We start from the raw sequence: 20,906 nt of genomic DNA, 5'->3' as shown, positions 1-20,906 counted from the left end.
CCGTTCACTCCCACTGTACACAATCCCAATGGACCCAAACCCCTTCCCGTTCACTCCCACTGTACACAATCCCAATGGACCCAAACCCCTTCCCGTTCACTCCCACTGTACACAATCCCAATGGACCCAAACCCCTTCCCGTTCACTCCCACTGTACACAATCCCAATGGACCCAAACCCCTTCCCGTTCACTCCCACTGTACACAATCCCAATGGACCCAAACCCCTTCCCGTTCACTCCCACTGTACACAATCTCAATGGACCCAAGCCCCTTCCCGTTCACTCCCACTGTACACAATCCCAATGGACCCAAACCCCTTCCCGTTCACTCACACTGTACACAATCCCAACGGACCCAAACCCCTTCCCGTTCACTCTCACTGTGCACAATCCCAATGGACCCAAACCCCTTCCCGTTCACTCCCACTGTACACAATCTCAATGGACCCAAGCCCCTTCCCGTTCACTCCCACTGTACACAATCCCAATGGACCCAAACCCCATCCCGTTCACTCCCACTGTACACAATCCCAATGGACCCAAACCCCTTCCCGTTCACTCCCACTGTGCACAATCCCAATGGACCCAAGCCCCTTCCCGTTCACACCCACTGAACACAATCCCAATGGATCCAAACCCCTTCCTGTTCACTCCCGCTGTACACAATCCCAATGGACCCAAACCCCTTCCCGTTCACTCCCACTGTACACAATCCCAATGGACCCAAACCCCTTCCCGTTCCCTCCCACAGTACACAATCCCAATGGACCCAAACCCCTTCCCGTTCACTCCCACTGTACACAATCCCAATGGACCCAAACCCCTTCCCTTTCACTCCCACTGTACACAATCCCAATAGACCCAAACCCCTTCCCGTTCACTGCTACTGTACACAATCCCAATGGACCCAAACCCCTTCCCGTTCACTCCCACTGTACACAATCCCAATGGACCCAAACCCCTTCCCGTTCACTCCCACTGTACACAATCCCAATGGACCCAAACCCCTTCCCGTTCACTCCCACTGTACACAATCCCAATGGACCCAAACCCCTTCCCTTTCACTCCCACTGTACACAACCCCAATGGACCCAAACCCCTTCCCGTTCACTCCCACTGTACACAATCCCAATGGACCCAAACCCCTTCCCGTTCACTCCCACTGTACACAATCCCAATGGACCCAAACCCCTTCCCGTTCACTCCCACTGTACACAATCCCAATGGACCGAAACCCCTTCCCGTTCACTCCCACTGTACACAATCCCAATGGACCCAAACCCTTTCCCGTTCACTCCCACTGTACACAATCCCAATGGACCCAAACCCCTTCCCTTTCACTCCCACTGTACACAATCTCAATGGACCCAAACCCTTTCCCTTTCACTCCCACTGTACACAATCCCAATGGACCCAAACCCCTTCCCGTTCACTCCCACTGTACACAATCCAAATGTACCCAAACCCCTTCCCGTTCACTCCCACTGTACACAATCCCAATGGACCCAAACCCCTTCCCGTTCACTCCCACTGTACACAATCCCAATGGACCCAAACCCCTTCCCGTTCACTCCCACTGTACACAATTCCAATGGACCCAAACCCCTTCCCATTCACTCCCACTGTGCACAAACCAAATGTACCCAAACCCCTTCCCGTTCACTCCCACTGTACACAATCCCAATGGACCCAAACCCCTTCCCGTTCACTCCCACTGTACACAATCCCAATGGACACAAACCCTTTCCCGTTCACTCCCACTCTACACAATCCCAATGGACTCAAACCCCTTCCCGTTCACTCCCACTGTACACAATCCCAATGGACCCAAACCCCTTCCCGTTCACTCCCACTGTGCACAATCCCAATGGACCCAAACCCCTTCCCGTTCACTCCCACAGTACACAATCCCAATGGACCCAAACCCCTTCCCGTTCACTCCCACAGTACACAATCCCAATGGACCCAAACCCCTTCCCGTTCACTCCCACTGTACACAATCCCAATGGACGCAAACCCCTTCCCGTTCACTCCCACTGTTCACAATCCCAATGGACCCAAACCCTTTCCCGTTCACTCTCACTGTACACAATCCCAATGGACCCAAACCCCTTCCCGTTCACTCCCACTGTACACAATCCCAATGGACCCAAACCCCTTCCCGTTCACTCCCACTGTACACAATCCCAATGGACCCAAACCCCTTCCCGTTCACTCCCACTGTACACAATCCCAATGGACCGAAACCCCTTCCCGTTCACTCCCACTGTACACAATCCCAATGGACCCAAACCCTTTCCCGTTCACTCCCACTGTACACAATCCCAATGGACCCAAACCCCTTCCCTTTCACTCCCACTGTACACAATCCCAATGGACCCAAACCCTTTCCCTTTCACTCCCACTGTACAGAATCCCAATGGACCCAAACCCCTTCCCGTTCACTCCCACTGTACACAATCCAAATGTACCCAAACCCCTTCCCGTTCACTCCCACTGTACACAATCCCAATGGACCCAAACCCCTTCCCGTTCACTCCCACTGTACACAATCCCAATGGACCCAAACCCCTTCCCGTTCACTCCCACTGTACACAATTCCAATGGACCCAAACCCCTTCCCATTCACTCCCACTGTGCACAATCCAAATGTACCCAAACCCCTTCCCGTTCACTCCCACTGTACACAATCCCAATGGACCCAAACCCCTTCCCGTTCACTCCCACTGTACACAATCCCAATGGACACAAACCCTTTCCCGTTCACTCCCACTCTACACAATCCCAATGGACTCAAACCCCTTCCCGTTCACTCCCACTGTACACAATCCCAATGGACCCAAACCCCTTCCCGTTCACTCCCACTGTGCACAATCCCAATGGACCCAAACCCCTTCCCGTTCACTCCCACAGTACACAATCCCAATGGACCCAAACCCCTTCCCGTTCACTCCCACAGTACACAATCCCAATGGACCCAAACCCCTTCCCGTTCACTCCCACTGTACACAATCCCAATGGACGCAAACCCCTTCCCGTTCACTCCCACTGTTCACAATCCCAATGGACCCAAACCCCTTCCCGTTCACTCTCACTGTACACAATCCCAATGGAACCAAACCCCTTCCCGTTCACTCCCACTGTACACAATCCCAATGGACACAAACCCTTTCCCGTTCACTCCCACTCTACACAATCCCAATGGACTCAAACCCCTTCCCGTTCACTCCCACTGTACACAATCCCAATGGACCCAAACCCCTTCCCGTTCACTCCCACTGTGCACAATCCCAATGGACCCAAACCCCTTCCCGTTCACTCCCACTGTACACAATCCCAATGGACCCAAACCCCTTCCCTTTCACTCCCACTGTACACAATCCCAATGGACCCAAACCCCTTCCCGTTCACTCCCACTGTACACAATCCCAATGGACACAAACCCTTTCCCGTTCACTCCCACTGTGCACAATCCCAATGGACCCAAACCCCTTCCCGTTCACTCCCACAGTACACAATCCCAATGGACCCAAACCCCTTCCCGTTCACTCCCACTGTACACAATCCCAATGGACGCAAACCCCTTCCCGTTCACTCCCACTGTTCACAATCCCAATGGACCCAAACCCTTTCCCGTTCACTCTCACTGTACACAATCCCAATGGACCCAAACTCCTTCCCGTTCACTCCCTCTGTACACAATCCCAATGGACCCAAACCCCTCCCCGTTCACTCCCACTGTACACAATCCCAACGCTGGTTTAAGGTTGTTTTTGGTATCGCTCCAGGTCTCTGCTGACAGAGGAACTTGCGACGCAGCAACCCAGCGCCGACGCCCTCCGCGGGGTCCTGTGCCTGTACCAGATGCTGGGCACGGAGTTCGAGGAGCTGGTGGCCGAGTACGGGCACCTCCGGGAACTGCTGGACAACAAGAAGTGGGCCCTGGAGGAGTTCAACAAGTCCGAGCGTTAGACCCCCGAGGGGACAGCGAGGACCGGGATCTGAGCTCCTGGGGGAGGGGGGGGGGGGGGGGGGGGGGTGGAGAGAGGGGGGGTGGAGAGAGGGGGGGGATAGGGTTTCGAGGGGAAGGAGGCAGAGTGTTTCGAGGGGGGGGAGGAGGGAGAGAGTTGAGAGGGGAAGTAGGGAGAGTTTGTGGTGGGGGTGGAGGGGAGGGGAGGCGGTTTCGGAGGGGAAGAGTTTTGAGGGGATGGAGGGAGAGGTTTCGGAGGGGATTGAATTCAGCATCACTCGGTCCTCTACCTGTACACGTTTGATTGTCAAATCAGAAATAAAGTCCAATTGATCGCCAATTCGTGCCGGACATTCTCGGCATAAATCGTGTTTTTAAAAAAAATATTTTTATTAAAGTATTTGCAAAACTTTTACTACAATAACAAACAAAATAATAATAACATAAACTAGACATTTCCCACCCAACCCCTTCTATACATCCCTCAACTATATTGCACCTACTCCCTTAATAGTTTTATCATAGAATTTACAGTGCAGAAGGAGGCCATTCGGCCCATCGATTCTCAAGAATGAAACTTGCGCCGACATTTTAATTTTCCTCGAGAAAGTCGACGAACGGCTGCCTCCTCCGAGAGAACCCCAGCGTAGACCCTCTCAATGCAGAAAAGTGTGAGGTGATTCATTTTGGAAGGAATAACAGGAAGACAGAGTGCTGGGCTCATGGTAAGATTCTTGGCAGTGTGGATGAGCAGAGAGATCTCGGTGTCCATGTACATGGATCCCTGAAAGTTGCCGCTCAGGTTGAGAGGGTTGTTAAGAAGGCGCACGGTGTGTTAGCTTTTATTGGTAGAGGGATTGAGTTTCGGAGCCATGAGGTCATGTTGCAGCTGTACAAAACTCTGGTGCGGCCGCATTTGGAGTATTGCGTGCAATTCTGGTCGCCGCATTACAGGAAGGATGTGGAAGCATTGGAAAGGGTGCAGAGGAGATTTACCAGGATGTTGCCTGGTATGGAGGGAAGATCTCATGAGGAAAGGCTGAGGGACTTGAGGCTGTTTTCGTTAGAGAGAAGAAGGTTAAGAGGTGACTTAATTGAGGCATACAAGATGATCAGAGGATTGGATAGGGTGGACAGTGAGAGCCTTTTTCCTCGGATGGTGATGTCTAGCACGAGGGGACATAGCTTTAAATTGAGGGGAGATAGATATAGGACAGATGTCAGAGGTAGGTTCTTTACTCAGAGAGTAGTAAGGGCGTGGAATGCCCTGCCTGCAACAGTAGTGGACTCGCCAACACTAAGGGCATTCAAATGGTCATTGGATAGACATATGGGCGATAAGGGAATAGTGTAGATAGGCTTTAGAGTGGTTTCACAGGTCGACGCAACATCGAGGGCCGAAGGGCCTGTACTGCGCTGGAATGTTCTAAGGCAAACTTTATTTTCTCCAGCTTGAGAAGCCCAGCCATGTCACTGACCCAAGTCGCCACACTCTGGGGCTCCGAGTCCCTCCACATTAAAAGGATCCATCTCCGGGCTACCAGGGAGGCAAAGGCCAGAACGTCGGCCTCTTTCGCCCCCTGAACTCCCGGCTCTTCGGACACGCCGAAGATCGCCACCTCCGGACTCGGCGCCAACCGTGTTTTTAGCACCGTGGACATCGCCTTGGCAAACCCCTGCCAGAACCCTCCCAAGCTTCGGGCATGCCCAGAACATGTGGACATGGTTTGCTGGGCTTCCCGCACACCTCGCACATCTGTCTTCTCCCCCGAAAAACTTCCTCATCCTCGCCGCCGTCATCTGTGCCCGGTGGACCACCTTAAACTGGATCTCTAGCTCTTAATCTCTGTCCAGAAAACTCTCGAGCAATAAATGAAATGAAAATTGCTTATTGTCACAAGTAGGCTTCAATGGAGTTACTGTGAAAAGCCCCTAGTCGCCACATTCCGGCGCCTGTTCGGGGAGGCTGGTACGGGAATTGAACCGTGCTGCTGGCCTGCCTTGGTCTGCTTTCAAAGCCAGCGATTTAGCCCACCGCGCTCTGGGGTGGTGAATTCCACAGAATCACCGACCTCGCCTCTGTCTTAAATCTGCCTCCCCTCCGCCTCAACCCACAGCCTCCCGTTCGATTCTCCCCAACAGGGGACAACGCCCGCTCTGCGTCGGCCCCCTTTTGCGTCTCGCATCCCTCCAAAAACGGGAGCACAGTTGCTTCGCAACGCCAGGGTCCCGGGTTCGATTCCCGGCTTGGCTCACTGTCTGCGCGGAGTCTGCACGTCCTCTCCCCCCCGCCCCCCCCGTGTGGGGGGCTTCCTCCGGGTGCTCCGGTTTCCTCCCACGAGACCCAAAAGACGTGCGGGTTCGGTGGATTGGCCGTGATAAATTGCCCCTTAGTGTCCAAAAAGGGTTAAGTGGGGTTACGGGGATAGGGTGGAGGTGTGGGCTTGGGTAGGGGTGTTCTTTCCAAGGGCCGGAGCAGACTCGATGGGCTGAACGGCCTCCTTCTGCACTGTAAATTCTATGAATATGAACAAAATTTAATTGGCATCATATTTAAATAGAGAGAGAGATTGTAGAACTCTGTGGTTCAGTGTCACTCCCAAATCACAAAATATTAGTCCGCAGTGGTCGTCAAGGCAAATGAAATGTTATCCTTTATTGTAAAGGGAACAGGTTATCTGTTAACAGAGCCCCCAACATTTATAAATATCCCGATGCGAACCCCAACTAACTTTTATATTCGAACAAACGTAATTATTAACATTGCAGAAAATAACTTCTCAATTAACAGTTAAACAGTTCACAAAATGAAAGAAAACCCTTTCGACTACTAACTTATACCTCCTCTACCTCCATCACAGGTCAAAAGCCACTGGTAAATAAAGTTAGCAAACGCAGGGTTACTGGCTGGGGAGATTTTGCGCGGCGGTTTCTTCGAAAGACTGCTTGGGAAGAGACAGAGAGAGAGAGAAAACCCCTTTCAGACGCCATCTGCACGTCCTGTCTTTGGCAAACTGCCTGCTACAGACCTGGCTCCTCCCATTATATCATCTCTCCCCCACTTCTCGTACCAGCCCCCCCCCCCCGAACAGGCGCCGGAATGTGGCGACTAGGGGCTTTTCGCAGTAATTTCATTTGAAGCCGACTTGTGACAATAAGCGATGATTTCATTTTCATTTCTGACCATCTTTTCTGAACACAGCCCTTCAATTATCTAAACCCCAGGGAACTTCTTTCCATAAACAAAATGTCCATCAGCCCCATATAGGTAAACAATTACATGGTTAGAATGAATGATGATCCCACTTTTACAACCTCTTAATTACACATTTTGCAGGCACAGAGTCTCCCTGAATGTTAAACCATGATCTTTAAACATATTACTGCAACGGATAGAGATTATACAATCTATTTAAAAATTACTGAATTCATCACATCTAAAAATGCGAGTGTTTTGTTAAAGTTGTGCATATGGAGCGGGTTTTGATCTTGCTCAAGGAAAACCATAAGACATAGAAGCAGAATTAGGCCACTCGGCCCATCGAGTCTGCTCCGCCATTCAATCATGGCTGATACTTTTCTCCTCCCCATTCTCCTGCCTCCTCCCCATAACCCCTGATCCCCTCCTGATGCACGATCAATGACCACTAAAGCGAGGTTGTGGTCCAAATGAAGGCTTTAATAAGCTAGATGTTTCCCCCAGCAGCTCAGGTACAGAATGAAGGCTGCTGGGGCGGCACAGGCTCTTGTACCCCGCCTAGCAGGGCGGAGCTACCATACAGCTTGACCAATGGGAAACATATAATATCTACCAATGGTGTTCCAGCATTACCAGGTACCGTAATACCTCACACAGACTACCACACCTTATTGATCAAGAACCTATCTATCTCTGTCTTAAAGACACTCAGTGATTCGGCCTCCACAGCCTTCTGCGGCAAGGAGTTCCACAGATTCACCACATCTCTGGCTGAAGAAATCCCTCCTCGTCTCTGTTATAAAGGATCGTCCCTTCAGTCTGAGATGGTGTCCTCTGCTTCTAGTTTTTCCCACAAGTGGAAACATCCTCTCCACGTCCGCTCTATCCAGGCCTCGCCGTATCCTGTAGTTTCAATAAGATCCCCCCCTCATCCTTCTAAACTCCAACGAGTACAGACCCAGAGTCCTCAACCGCTCCTCATACGACAAGCTCTTCATTCCAGGGATCATTCGTGTGAATCTCCTCTGGACCCTTTCCAAGGCCAGCACATCCTTCCTTAGATACGGGGCCCAAAACTGCTCACAATACTCCAAATGGGGTCTGTCCAGAGCCTTATACAGCCTCAGAATTACATCCCTGGTCTTGTATTCTAGCCCTCTCGACATGAATGCTAACATTGCATTTGCCTTCCTAACTACCGACTCAACCTGCACATTAACCTTAAGAGAATCGTGAACAAGGATTCCCAAGTCCCTTTGTGTTTCTGATTTCCGAAGCATTTCCCCATTTAGAAAATAGTCTGTGCCTAAATTCCTCCTTCCAAAGTGCCTAACCTCACACTTTTCCACAATGTATTTCACCTGCCACTTCATTGCCCGCTCTCCTAGCCTGTCCAAGTCCTTCTGCAGCCCCCTTGCTTCCTCAATGTTACCTGCCCCTCTACATGTATTCCACCTGCCACTTCATTGCCCGCTCTCCTAGCCTGTCCAAGTCCTTCTGCAGCCCCCTTGCTCCCTCAGTACTACCTGCCCCTCTACAGATCTTTGTATCATCTGCAAACTTAGCAACAGAGCCTTCAGTTCCTTCTTCCAGATCATTAATGTATATCGTGAAAAGTTGTGGTCCCAGCTCAGACCCGAGGTACACCACTAGTCACCGGCTGCCATCCTGAAGAAGACCCCTTTATCCCCACTCTCTGCCAGTCAGCCAATCCTCTATCCATGCCAGGATCTTACCCTGAACACTATGGGCTCTTAACTTAGGGTATAAATGCGCCAGTATTACGGTCCCAGACCAGACCTCAACAGGGGCTCGGATACTAGACAGGAACCCCATTATTTTATTAAGACAGATCTCTCTACCCCACTCGCTGTCTCCTGACCATCTCACTGCGACTAAAGACAGCCCTTGTGTTTGAACCTTCTTTCCATAAACAAAACATCCATCAGCCCCCATATAGGTAAACAATCACATGGTTACAATGAATGATGATCTCACCTTTACGACATCTTAATCGCACATTTTGCAGCTACCGTTTGCCTGTATGTTGAACCAGGATTTTTACAAAACTTTCAAAAATGCGCCAGATATATACATGGGGGTGTAGAAGTCAACTATTTCCTAACGCACCTGATCGGTAAAAGATAGCTATTTAGGATAAATATTAAGCTCCAGTTTTACACATTTTAAAATAAGGATTTCAACAGTCATAGCCTCAGGTCATCTCAAAAAGGACAGGGCAGGCTCCATAGCAACAGCACAGCAACGACACAGTGACATGAAGGCTCCATTGTTATAACAGCTAAGTCAGCAAACGGCCAGTTCAAACTGGTCTTGATAACAGCACAATAGCGCATTCCTTAACATACACAAGTATGAAACAATTAGAACGAATGTTGCATATTAAAGATCATAGAATTTACAGTGCAGAAGGAGGCCATTCGACCCATCGAGTCTGCACCGGCTCTTGGAAAGAGCACCCTACCCAAGGTCAACACCTCCACCCTATCCCCATAACCCAGTAACCCCACCCAACACTAAGGGCAATTTTGGACACTAAGGGCCAATTTATCGTGGCCAATCCACCTAACCTGCACATCTTTGGACTGTGGGAGGAAACCGGAGCACCCGGAGGAAACCCACGCACACACGGGGAGGATGTGCAGACTCCGCACAGACAGTGACCCAAGGCGGAATCGAACCTGGGACCCTGGAGCTGTGACGCAATTGTGCTATCCACAAGGCTACCGTGCTGCCTGGACAGCTACCCGTCAAATCAAACTCATTTGATTCTAACCCAAACCAATTAAGATGACTTAGATGTGTAGATAGATGGCGAAAAACTGATATGATTTAGTATAACTGGGCGGGTCCGTACGGCCATCTTTATTCATGAATCATCTATACTTTGATCTGAACTATTCACTGTCTCCCTGTCTTCACATTTCATTTTCAGACTTTGACTTCTAAAGTTATTGCGAGCTGTTTGTCTAAGCAAGAAGATCATTTCAGTGATTCTTTGAACTGTCTCCGAATTGCCTTTCAAATTGTAATCAATAGCAGACAAATAAAACAATACTTATTTGCAACTGAGAAATTTTAACTTAAAGTTCTACTGAGTTCTGGTAATCGCAGAGTGCTACTGAAACCGCGTGGTAGATCTATCGGTGTGGGGGGTGGAATTCTCCGCTGGAGGGGCTATCCGTTCTGTCAGCAGCGGAACCCCACTCATGGTTTCCCGGCAGTGTGGGGTGGTCTATATCTAGGAGATAGAGTAGGTTTTGGTCCAGTACTGTATAGTATAGTTGAGGGGCATAGGTAAGGGAGACAGTCAAGATCTTTTTCCAAAGATAGTGTTATGGGCCAGGGTTTCGAGAACCCCAAAGTGCATCATGGAGTTCCCCTGACCCACAACTTTTACTAGATTGCGGTATGGGGCGCACACGGCCCACTCTACAGGTGTGGGACAGCAGAAATGGAAAAGTATTTTTTTTCAAGCAAAACAATGTTTATTCCATGAACTCAAGTTAACCTTTTAAACATACAGTGAACATCTTAGCAACCATTAAACCCTAACCCTAACCCTAACCAACACTGATACCCCCCAAATATACAGTACTCTGCAGGTAACCCTTAGTAACTTTCCAAACAACATCCTGAAGTCCAAGAGCCTTGTTAACAAAGACACCATGCGCCCGGGTCGGAGAATCCCGGGGGGGGGGGGGGGCGAATCCCGTCCCGACGCCGGCTTCCCTATTCTCTGCCGCCGGTTTTCAGGGGCCGGCGGGATTCCCGCCACGCCGGTCAGGGGCTGTTGACAGCGCCCCCCCCCCCCCCCGGCGATTCTCCGGGCCCCGGTGGGCCGAGCGGCCGTCACGTTTCGCCCAGTCCCGCCGGCGTGAATTACTCGCCTCACGCACGGCGGGATCTGGCAGTTAAGTGTGCGGGAGCCGGCCTGGGAGGAGGGGGTGGTTCCGTGGGGGGGCCTTCTTTCCTCCGCGCCGGGCCCCTGTAGGGCTCCCCCATATAGCCCCCGAGGGAGTGGAGAATCCCTCGCTTTCGGCGCGTCGTTGACGCCGGAGTGGTTGGCGCCGGTTTGCATTCCTTACAGAAACAGGCATTACTTTGAAATCATCAAGTGGCCTGGAGACATTCTTTAGCATGCAGCGAGAGAGCGAGACCAAAATACACCTCCTTGGTTTGACAGCTCTCCAACTGAAAGCAAAGCTAAAACTCGGAGCCACAAACTGCTTCCAGCTCAAAACGAAAGTAAAAAGCAGAGCCAGAGCCCAGCCCCGCCCACACACTGACATCACTGCAGCCACTTGAGACGACAACCATTTCTTAAAGTGACATTACCATGACAGTAGGGGAGTCTGGAACTAGAGGGCACAGTTTAAGGTGCCCTCTCGTTCGAGAGGATCTACAACTCATCCCGCTTCCCAGCACATGGCCAGTACCCTCCAAAGGCCGGACATTTCATGCGCTCTTCCAGCTACTTTTTAAATCGTCGTTAGTTTCCCTCCTCAACTACCCCCTCGGACTGCGAGTTCCAGATCCCCACCGTCCTCTCTCTGGGTGGAAAACTCTTTCCTCAAATCCTCCCCCTCAACTTCCTGTCCCTCACCTTAAATTTATTGGCCATTATTGGCTCTTCAACTAAGGGGAACAGCTGTTCCCTATCCACCCGGTCCAGGCCCCTCGTAATCTCGTCCACCTCGATCAGGTCGCCCCCCTCAGTCCTCTCTCCTCCAGCGAAAACGACCCCAGCCTATCCAACCTCTCTTCGTCGCTGAAACGCTCCATCCCAGGCAACATCCGGGTGAATCTCCTCTGCACCCCCTCCAGTGCAACTCATCCTCCCAAAAATGTGGCGACGAGAACTGTACACAGTGCTCCAGCTGTGGCCGCACCAACAGTTACCATCGATCAGAAACTGGACTGGACCCAGCCATATAAACACAGCGGCTACCAGAGCAGGTCAGAGGCCGGGAATCCTGCGGAGAGCAACTCCCCTCCTGACCCCCCCCCCCCCCCCCCACCCTCAAAGCCTGTCCGTCATCTACAAGGACACAAGTCAGGAGTGCGATGGGAGACTCTCCACTTGCCTGGATGAGCGCGGCTCCCAACCACACTCGAGAAGCTCGACACCATCCAGGACAAAGCAGCCCCGCTCGATCGACACGCTGACCACCGACACTCGCTCCCTCCTCCCCCCCGACGCACAGCCGTGTGCACCGTCTACAAGACGCCCCCCGGGAACTCGCTGAGGTTCCCGGGTTCAATTCCGGCCTCGGGTGACTGTCTGGAGTCGGCGCGTTCTCCCCGTGTCTGCGTGGGTTTCCTCCCACACTCCGACGATGTGCGGGTTAGGTGGGGCTACAGGGATAGTGGGTCTACGTAGGACATGAGCTTCAGTGTGTGCCAAATCCAGGAAGATTTCAAGGAGCAACATCAATCCCCGACCATGGCCTTCTTCCTTCGCTCTCGCAAAGACCTTCACCTCTGCCAACCGCGAGGGATTGTGGAACGTCCTCCTGAAATTCGGCTGTCTGCCGAAATTCGTCACCGGTCTCCACCTGCTCCTCGACGACGTGCAAGCCGGGATTCTCACCGACGGGACCACCACAGACCCGATACGTGTGTAAACTGGGCCATCTACAGGTTTGCTGACGATACGACCACAGTGGGCCGGATCTCGAATAACGACGAGTCCAAATACAGGCGGGAGATAGAGAACCTAGTGGAGTGGTGCAGCGACAACAATCTCTCCCTCAATGCCAACAAAAATAAAGAGCTGGTCATTGACTTCAGGAAGCAAAGTACTGTCCACACCCCTGTCAGCATCAACGGGGCCGAGGTGGAGATGGTTAGCAGTTTGAAATTCCTAGGGGTGCACATCTCCAAAAATCTGTCCTGGTCCACCCACGTCGACGCTACCACCAAGAAAGCACAACAGCGCCTATACTTCCTCAGGAAACTAAGGAAATTCGGCAGGTCCACATTAACCCTTACCAACTTTGACAGATGCACCATAGAAAGCATCCTATCGGGCTGCATCTCAGCCTGGTATGGCAACTGCTCGGCCCAGGACCGCAAGAAACTTCAGAGAGTCGTGAACACCGCCCAGTCCGTCACACGAACCCGCCTCCCATCCATTGACTCCATCTACACCTCCCGCTGCCTGGGGAAAGCGGGCAGCGTAATCAAAGACCCCTCCCACCCGGCTTACTCACTCTTCCAACTTCTTCCATCGGGCAGGAGATACAGAAGTCTGGGCATAGGTTTAAGGTGGGAGGGGCGAGGTTTAGAGTATATGTACGAGGCAAGTTTTTTACACAGAGGGTAGTGGGTGCCTGGAACTCGCTGCCGGAGGAGGTGGTGGAAGCAGGGACGATAGGGACATTTAAGGGGCATCTTGACAAATATACGAATAGGATGGGAATAGAAGGATACGGACCCAGGAAGTGTAGAAGATTGTAGTTTAGTCGGGCAGCATGGTCGGCACGGGCTTGGAGGGCCGAAGGGCCTGTTCCTGTGCTGTACATTTCTTTGTTCTTTGTTCTTTTGTTCTAATCAAGACCCACGGTGAGCCCCTGGACAATGTGTAATTGGGATAGGGTCGATGGCGAGGGACATCTGACGGCGGGTCTGGTGTGTGATGCGGGCCCAAGTTACGGGTATGGCTGATCGGCAGGGGAGGGGCAGGGGCAGGGAGGGGCGAGGAACCCCCCCCCCCGACCCCCAGGTTGCTCATGTGGAACGTGCAACTGCTGGATGGGCCGGTCAACACGGTCATAGATCCAGGCTTAGACCGTTCGAGTGCCAAGTTGCCGAGGGGGTCGGCAGCGGCGAGAGAGCTGGGGGGGGGGGGGGGTTGATGGAGCGCATGGTGGAGGTTAGATGTTGGCGGATAGGGCAGCGCGGTGGCACAGTGGGTTAGCCCTGCTGCCTCACGGGGCCGAGGTCCCGGGTTCGATCCCGGCTCTGGGTCACTGTCCGTGTGGAGTTTGCACATTCTCCCCGTGTCTGCGTGGGTTTCGCCCCCACAACCCAAAGATGTGCCGGGGAGGTGGATGGGCCACGCTAAATTGCCCCTTAATTGGGAAAAATTAATTGGGTACTCTAAATTTATACATTTAAAAAAAGATGTTGGCGGATGAGGGTGGAGGAGGGCGGGGGGTTGTGAGTAGGTGAGGGCCCCCATTCGGGTCTATGCATTACTTAGGCCCCATTTAGAATACTGTGAGCAATTTTGGGCCCCACACCTCAGGAAGGACATACTGGCACTGGAGCGGGTCCAGCGGACATTCACACGGATGATCCCAGGAATGGTAGGCCTCGCATACGATGAACGTCTGAGGATCCTGGGATTATATTCATTGGAGTTTAGGAGGTTGAGGGGAGATCTAATAGAAACTTACAAGATAATGAATGTCTTAGATAGGGTGGACGTAGGGAAGTTGTTTCCATTAGCCGGGGAGACTAGGACCCGGGGGCACAGCCTTAGAATAAAAGGGAGTCACTTTAGAACAGAGATGAGGAGAAATTTCTTCAGCCAGAGAGTGGTGGGTCTGTGGAATTCATTGCCACAGAGGGCGGTGGAGGCCGGGACGTTGAGTGTCTTTAAGATAGAAGTTGATAAATTATTGATTTCTCGAGGAATTAAGGGCTGTGGAGAGAGAGCGGGTGAATGGAGTTGAAATCAGCCATGATTGAATGGTGGAGTGGACTCGATGGGCCGAATGGCCTCACTTCCGCTCCTGCGTCTGATGGTCTTACGTGGAGGTGAGCGACCAGGAGGGGTTGAGGTCACAGCCGCCACGTTGTGGGAGTCACTCAAGGCTGTAGTGAGGGGACGGGGGTGGGGGTGGGAGTTGATATCAATCCGGGCGGGGGTGGAGCGGGAGGTGAGGGTGAGGCTGGTGGAGGAGATTCTGAGGGTGGACGGGTATTGGGAGGCCCCGGGAGGAGGGGCTGTTGAAGGAGAGGCTCAAGATGGAGTTTGGGCTTGCTGTCTACGGGGACTATAGAACATTCCAGCGCAGTCCAGGCCCTTCGGCCCTCGATGTTGCGCCGAACTGTGAAACCTCTCTAAAGCCCATCGACACTATTCCCTTATCTCCCATATGTCTATCCAATGACCATTTGAATGTCCTTAGTGTTGGCGAGTCCACTACTGTTGCAGGCAGTGCATTCCACGCCCTTACTACTCTCTGAGTAAAGAACCTACCTCTGACATCTGTCCGATATCTATCTCCCCTCAATTTAAAGTTATGTCCCCTCGTGCTAGACAGCACCATCCGAGGAAAAAGGGTCTCATTGTCCACCCTATCCAATCCTCTGATCATCTTGTATGCCTCAATTAAGTCACCTCTTAACCTTCTCCTCTCGAACGAAAACAGCCTCAAGTCCCTCAGCCTTTCCCTCATAAGATCTTCCCTCCATACCAGGCAACATCCTGGTAAATCCCCTCTGCACCTGGGGAAGACGGCGGGGCCAGTTACGGAGGGCCAGAAGGGGGCGGTGTGCGAGTACGGGGAGACGGTGGGCTGGGGTGCCGCGCCCGTCGCTTGAGGAAGCAGGAGGCGGCGAGGGAGATTGGAAGAGTGAGGGATGATGAGGGCGAGGTGGCGATGGGCCCGGAAGGGGGTGAGCGGGGTGCTCGAGGCCTTCTGCAGGAGGCTTGAATGAGTCAGTGGGGTGGAGTCTCCGCAAGGTGGAGGAGGGGCACCTGGAGGCCCCAAATCGGGCTGAGGGAGGTGATGGAGGGTGGGGGGGGGGGGGGGGGGGGGGGGGCTTGGCAGGCGGGGAAGGCCCCGGCGCCGTGCGGATTCCCGGTGGAGTTTTATAAAACGTTTCGGGGCGGAGCTGGGTGCCATGGCTGGTGAGTGTGTACAATGAGGGGGGCGGGGAGAGAGAGAGGGGAGGGGGGGGAGACATTATCGCCCTGATTCGTAAACAGGATAAAGTACCTCCCGAGAGCATTGTTGAATGGAGACACTGTAGTGATATGCCTGTCAGCAATATACCTCGAGCAGTACGGTAGCACAAGTGGCTAGCACTGTGGCTTCACAGCGCCAGGGTCCCAGGTTCGATTCCCCGCTCGGGTCACTGTCTGCGCGGAGTCTGCGCGTCCTCCCCCGTGCGTGCGTGGGTTTCCTTCCAAAGACGTGCGGGTTAGGTGAATTCGTGTCCCAGAAAAAGGTTAAGGAGGGGTTACGGGGGAAGTGAGGGTTTAAGCGGGTCGGTGCAGACTCGATGGGCCGAATGGCCTCCTTCTGTACTCTATGAAGGGGCTGGTTTAGAACACTGGGCTAAATCGCTGGCTTTTAAGGCAGGCCAGCAGCACGGTTCGATTCCCGTACCAGCCTCCCCGAACAGGCGCCGGAATGTGGCGACTAGGGGCTTTTCACAGTAACTTCATTTGAAGCCTACTTGTGACAATAAGTGATTTTCATTTCTTGTTCTATATAATCAGTAACTTGGTCTGTGCGGCATTCTGATTGTTACCTTACCACGTGAACATCGATGAATCATCATTCTATTCAATACCCCAGCAGTCCTGTAGGAAGCACTGCAAAGGGCCCCCTTACTGATCAAGAACCTATCTATCTCTGTCTTAGAGACACTCAGTGATTTGGCCTCCACAGCCTTCTGCGGCAAAGAGTTCCACAGATTCACCACCCTCTGGCTGAAGAAATCCCTCCTCGTCTCTGTTGTAAAGGATCGTCCCTTCAGTCTGAGATGGTGTCCTCTGCTTCTAGTTTTTCCCACAAGTGGAAACATCCTCTCCACGTCCACTCTATCCAGGCCTCGCAGTATCCTGTAAGTTCCAATAAGATCCCCCCTCATCCTTCTAAACTCCAGCGAGTACAGACCCAGAGTCCTCAACCGTTCCTCGTACGACAAGCTCTTCATTCCAGGGATCGTTCTTGCGAACCTCCTCTGGACCCTTTCCAAGGCCCCAGCACGTCCTCCCTTAGATACGGGGCCCGAAACTGCTCGCAATACTCCAAATGGGGCCTGACCAGAGCCTCAGAAGTACTGGAGGCCGAGAAGGCCTTCGACCGGGTGGAGTGGGCCTGCTTGTTCGAGGTGCGTGGGCGGTTTGGGTTCGGGCAGGGGTTTCGTAGATTGGGTCCGGGCTGCTGTTCAACACGGCGGTGGCGAGGTGCGGATGAACCGAGTGAGTTTGGGGTACTTGGGGTTAGACCGTGGGACTGATGTACCGTCAAGAATGTACCGTCAGGAACCGAGGCTTTATTGAACAAGATGTGGCTCCTTACGGGAGGCCACTTCTAACGAGTTAGCGAGCTGACAAGATCACCCCCTTCCAGTAACCACTGGAGGACGTACGCAGACTTCATGCCCGTGATATAAGCATCTCTGATTAAACGTTCGGTGTGCTGGACTGCCGAAACTGCCTGGCAGTCACAGTTCCTACCTAGGATCTGCAGGGCACGCAATAAATCACCCAGAGTCCCCCCGGGGAGTTGCTGTCTCGTGGCCAGGAGGTGCCTGGCGTACACTTGATTCACCGGCCGAACGTAATGCCCCTTCAGGAGCGTCATCACTCCGGAGTAGGTGGGCGCCTCCCGGATGAGGGGAAAAATGCCAGGGCTCACCCGTGAATAGGGGACTAGGGGCTTGTGCGAGCCCGAGGGTTGTTCAGCGGCTGCTCTGAGGTAGCCTTCGAAGCAGGCTAGCCAGTGGGTGAAGGTGGACGTGGCGTTGGCTGCGCGAGGGCCCAGCTGCAGGCGGTCAGGCTTGATGCGGAGGTCCACCGTTTAAAAAATATTGTTCAATAAATTGATGCACCGCCAATTACCACAAAGACGAGAATGGTGGAACAGCCGAGGCTTTATTGAGCAAAGATGTTGTGCCTCCTGTCGCTGGAACCAAAATGGCTGCCGCGCAGGAGAGCACACCCTTTTATACTCCGCCCACTGGGCGGAGCCAGCAGGCAGGTCTTTACCGTCGTACCTCTAATATACGGGCAGTGCCGTAATACATATAATATACCACTAGTGGTGTTCACCACAGGGACGAGGCAGGGGTGCCCACTCTCCCCGCTGCTTTGCGCCTTGGCGATAGAGCCACTGGCAATGGCGTTTAGAGCTTTGAGGGATTGGAGAGGGCTTGAGCGGGCGGCGGGGGGGGGGTGGGGGGGGGGGTATAGAGCACAGGATCCCGCTGCACACGACCTGTTGCTATATGTCTCGGACATGATGGGCAGCATTGGGGGCATGATGGGAATTTTCCGGGAATTTGGCCAGTTTTCGGGAAAGAGGTGTTCCCGATGGATCGGCGCTCCCAAATTTGACGAATCCTAACTGGGCCGCAAAGATTGCGAGGGTGAGGAAGTGGGCCGTGGGGGTGTGGGGACGGGCGGAGGTGGCATCATGGAACATAGAAAATACAGCACAGAACAGGCCCCTCGGCCCACGATGTTGTGCCGAACTTTTGTCCTCGATTAAGAACAAATTAATCTACACCCCATCATTCTACCGTAATCCATGTACCTATCCAATAGCCGCTTGAAGGTCCCGAATGTTTCCGACTCAACTACTTCCACAGGCAGTGCATTCCATGCCCCCACTACTCTCTGGGTAAAGAACCTACCTCTGACATCCCCCCTATATCTTCCACCATTCACCTTAAATTTATGTCCCCTTGTAATGGTTTGTTCCACCCGGGAAAGAAGTCTCTGACTGTCTATCTATTCCCCTGATCATCTTATAAACCTCTATCAAGTCGCCCCTCATCCTTCTCCGTTCTAATGAGAAAAGGCCTAGCACCCTCAACCTTTCCTCGTAAGACCTACTCTCCATTCCAGGCAACATCCTGGTAAATCTCCTTTGCACCTTTTCCAGAGCTTCCACATCCTTCCTAAAATGAGGCGACCAGAACTGTACACAGTACTCCAAATGTGGCCTTACCAAGGTTTTGTACAGCTGCATCATCACCTCACGGCTCTTAAATTCAGTCCCTCTGCTGTTTGTCATTTTTATAAATGACCTGGAGGAGGGCGTAGAAGGATGGGTGAGTAAATTTGCAGATGACACTAAAGTCGGTGGAGTTGTGGACAGTGCGGAAGGATGTTACAAGTCACAGAGGGACATAGATAAGCTGCAGCGCTGGGCTGAGAGGTGGCAAATGGAGTTTAATGCAGAAAAGTGTGAGGTGATTCATTTTGGAAGGAAGACAGAGTACTGGGCTCATGGTAAGATTCTTGGCAGTGTGGATGAGCAGAGAGATCTCGGTGTCCATGTACATAGATCCCTGAAAGTTGCCACCCAGGTTGAGAGGGTTGTTAAGAAGGCGTACGGTGTGTTAGCTTTTATTGGTAGAGGGATTAAGTTTCGGAGCCATGAGGTCATGTTTTTAAATATATATATATTTATTCAAATTTTTCAACAGATTTTCAACAAACCCCCCCCCCCCCCCCAACAAAAAGAAAGAAACAAGAACACAATAATCAAAAATTATACATTGGAATTCCCCCCATATACAATAACCCCCCCATATGACATTTAAAAGCACAAATAGGGAACCCCCCCCCACCTTCACCCAAACGCAACCCCAAAAGAACCCCCCCCCACCTTCACCCAAACGCAACCCCAAAAGAACCCCCCCCCCCCCTCTCCCCACCCCTGGGCTGCTGCTGCTGACCTCCTCCTAACGCTCCGCGAGATAGTCTGGGAACGGTTGCCATCGCCTGAGGAACCCCAGCACAGACCCTCGCAAGGCAAACCTTATCCTCTCCAGCTTGTTGAACCCTGCCATGTCATTGATCCGAGCTTCCGCACTAGGGGGCTTCGCGTCTTTCCATAATAGCAAAATCCTCCGCCGGGCTACCAGGGACGCAAAGGCCAGGATACCGGCCTCTTTCGCCTCCTGCACTCCCGGCTCGTCCGATACCCCAAATAGTGCCAACCCCCAACTCGTCTTGACCCGGGCGTTCACCACCTTGGACATAGTCCTCGCGAAACCCCTCCAAAACCCATCCAGTGCCAGGCACGACCAGAACATGTGGACGTGATTCGCCGGGCTCCCCGAGCACCTCCCACATCTGTCCCCCACCCCAAAGAACCGACTCAACCTCGCCCCTGTCATATGCGCTCTGTGAGTAACTTTGAACAGTATTAGGCTGAGCCTGGCGCAAGAGGAGGAAGAATTAACCCTACTCAGGGCATCAGCCCACAGACCCTCATCTATCTCCTCCCCAAGCTCCTCCTCCCACTTGCCCTTTAACTCCTCCACCCAGGCCTCCTCCTCTTCCTTCAGCTCCTGGTAAATCGCCGAAACCTTGCCGTCGCCAACCCATACACCCGAAATCACCCCGTCCTCAATCCCACGTGCCGGGAACAGCGGGAATTCCCTCACCTGCCGCCTCACAAACGCCCTCACTTGCATGTACCTGAAAGCGTTTCCCGGGGGTAGCCCAAACTTCTCCTCCAGCGCCCCTAGGCTCGCAAACGTTCCATCGATGAACAGGTCCCCCATTCTTCTAATCCCTGCCCGATGCCAGCTGCGAAACCCCCCCGTCCACCCTTCCCGGGGCGAACCGATGGTTCTCCCGGGTCGGGGACCAAACCGAGGCTCCCACCTCGCCCCTGTGTCGCCTCCACTGCCCCCAGATCTTCAACGTCGCCACCACCGGACTCGTGGTGTACCTTGTCGGCGAGAGCGGCAGCGGTACCGTCACCAGCGCCCTCAGGCTCGTGCCCACA

General features: G+C 52.9%; 1 protein-coding gene across 1 annotated transcript in view; it reads left to right on the top strand.

Moving 5' to 3' along the window:
• The window catches only part of LOC140422577 (uncharacterized), a gene marked incomplete at its 5' end in the record, with an annotated part of 42,667 nt that extends 38,645 nt beyond the window's left edge, over positions 1 to 4,022 (top strand). Inside the window, one exon of the mRNA XM_072507584.1 lies at positions 3,790 to 4,022. Coding sequence (XP_072363685.1) covers positions 3,790 to 3,973 — 184 coding nt within the window. The remainder of the gene's footprint in view (positions 1 to 3,789) is intronic.
• Between the last annotated feature and the right edge of the window lie 16,884 nt (positions 4,023 to 20,906).

The sequence above is a fragment of the Scyliorhinus torazame genome, chromosome 5, assembly GCF_047496885.1.
Source record: "Scyliorhinus torazame isolate Kashiwa2021f chromosome 5, sScyTor2.1, whole genome shotgun sequence".
NCBI classification, from domain to species: domain Eukaryota; kingdom Metazoa; phylum Chordata; class Chondrichthyes; order Carcharhiniformes; family Scyliorhinidae; genus Scyliorhinus; species Scyliorhinus torazame.
This window is presented reverse-complemented; position numbering and strand designations above follow the sequence as displayed.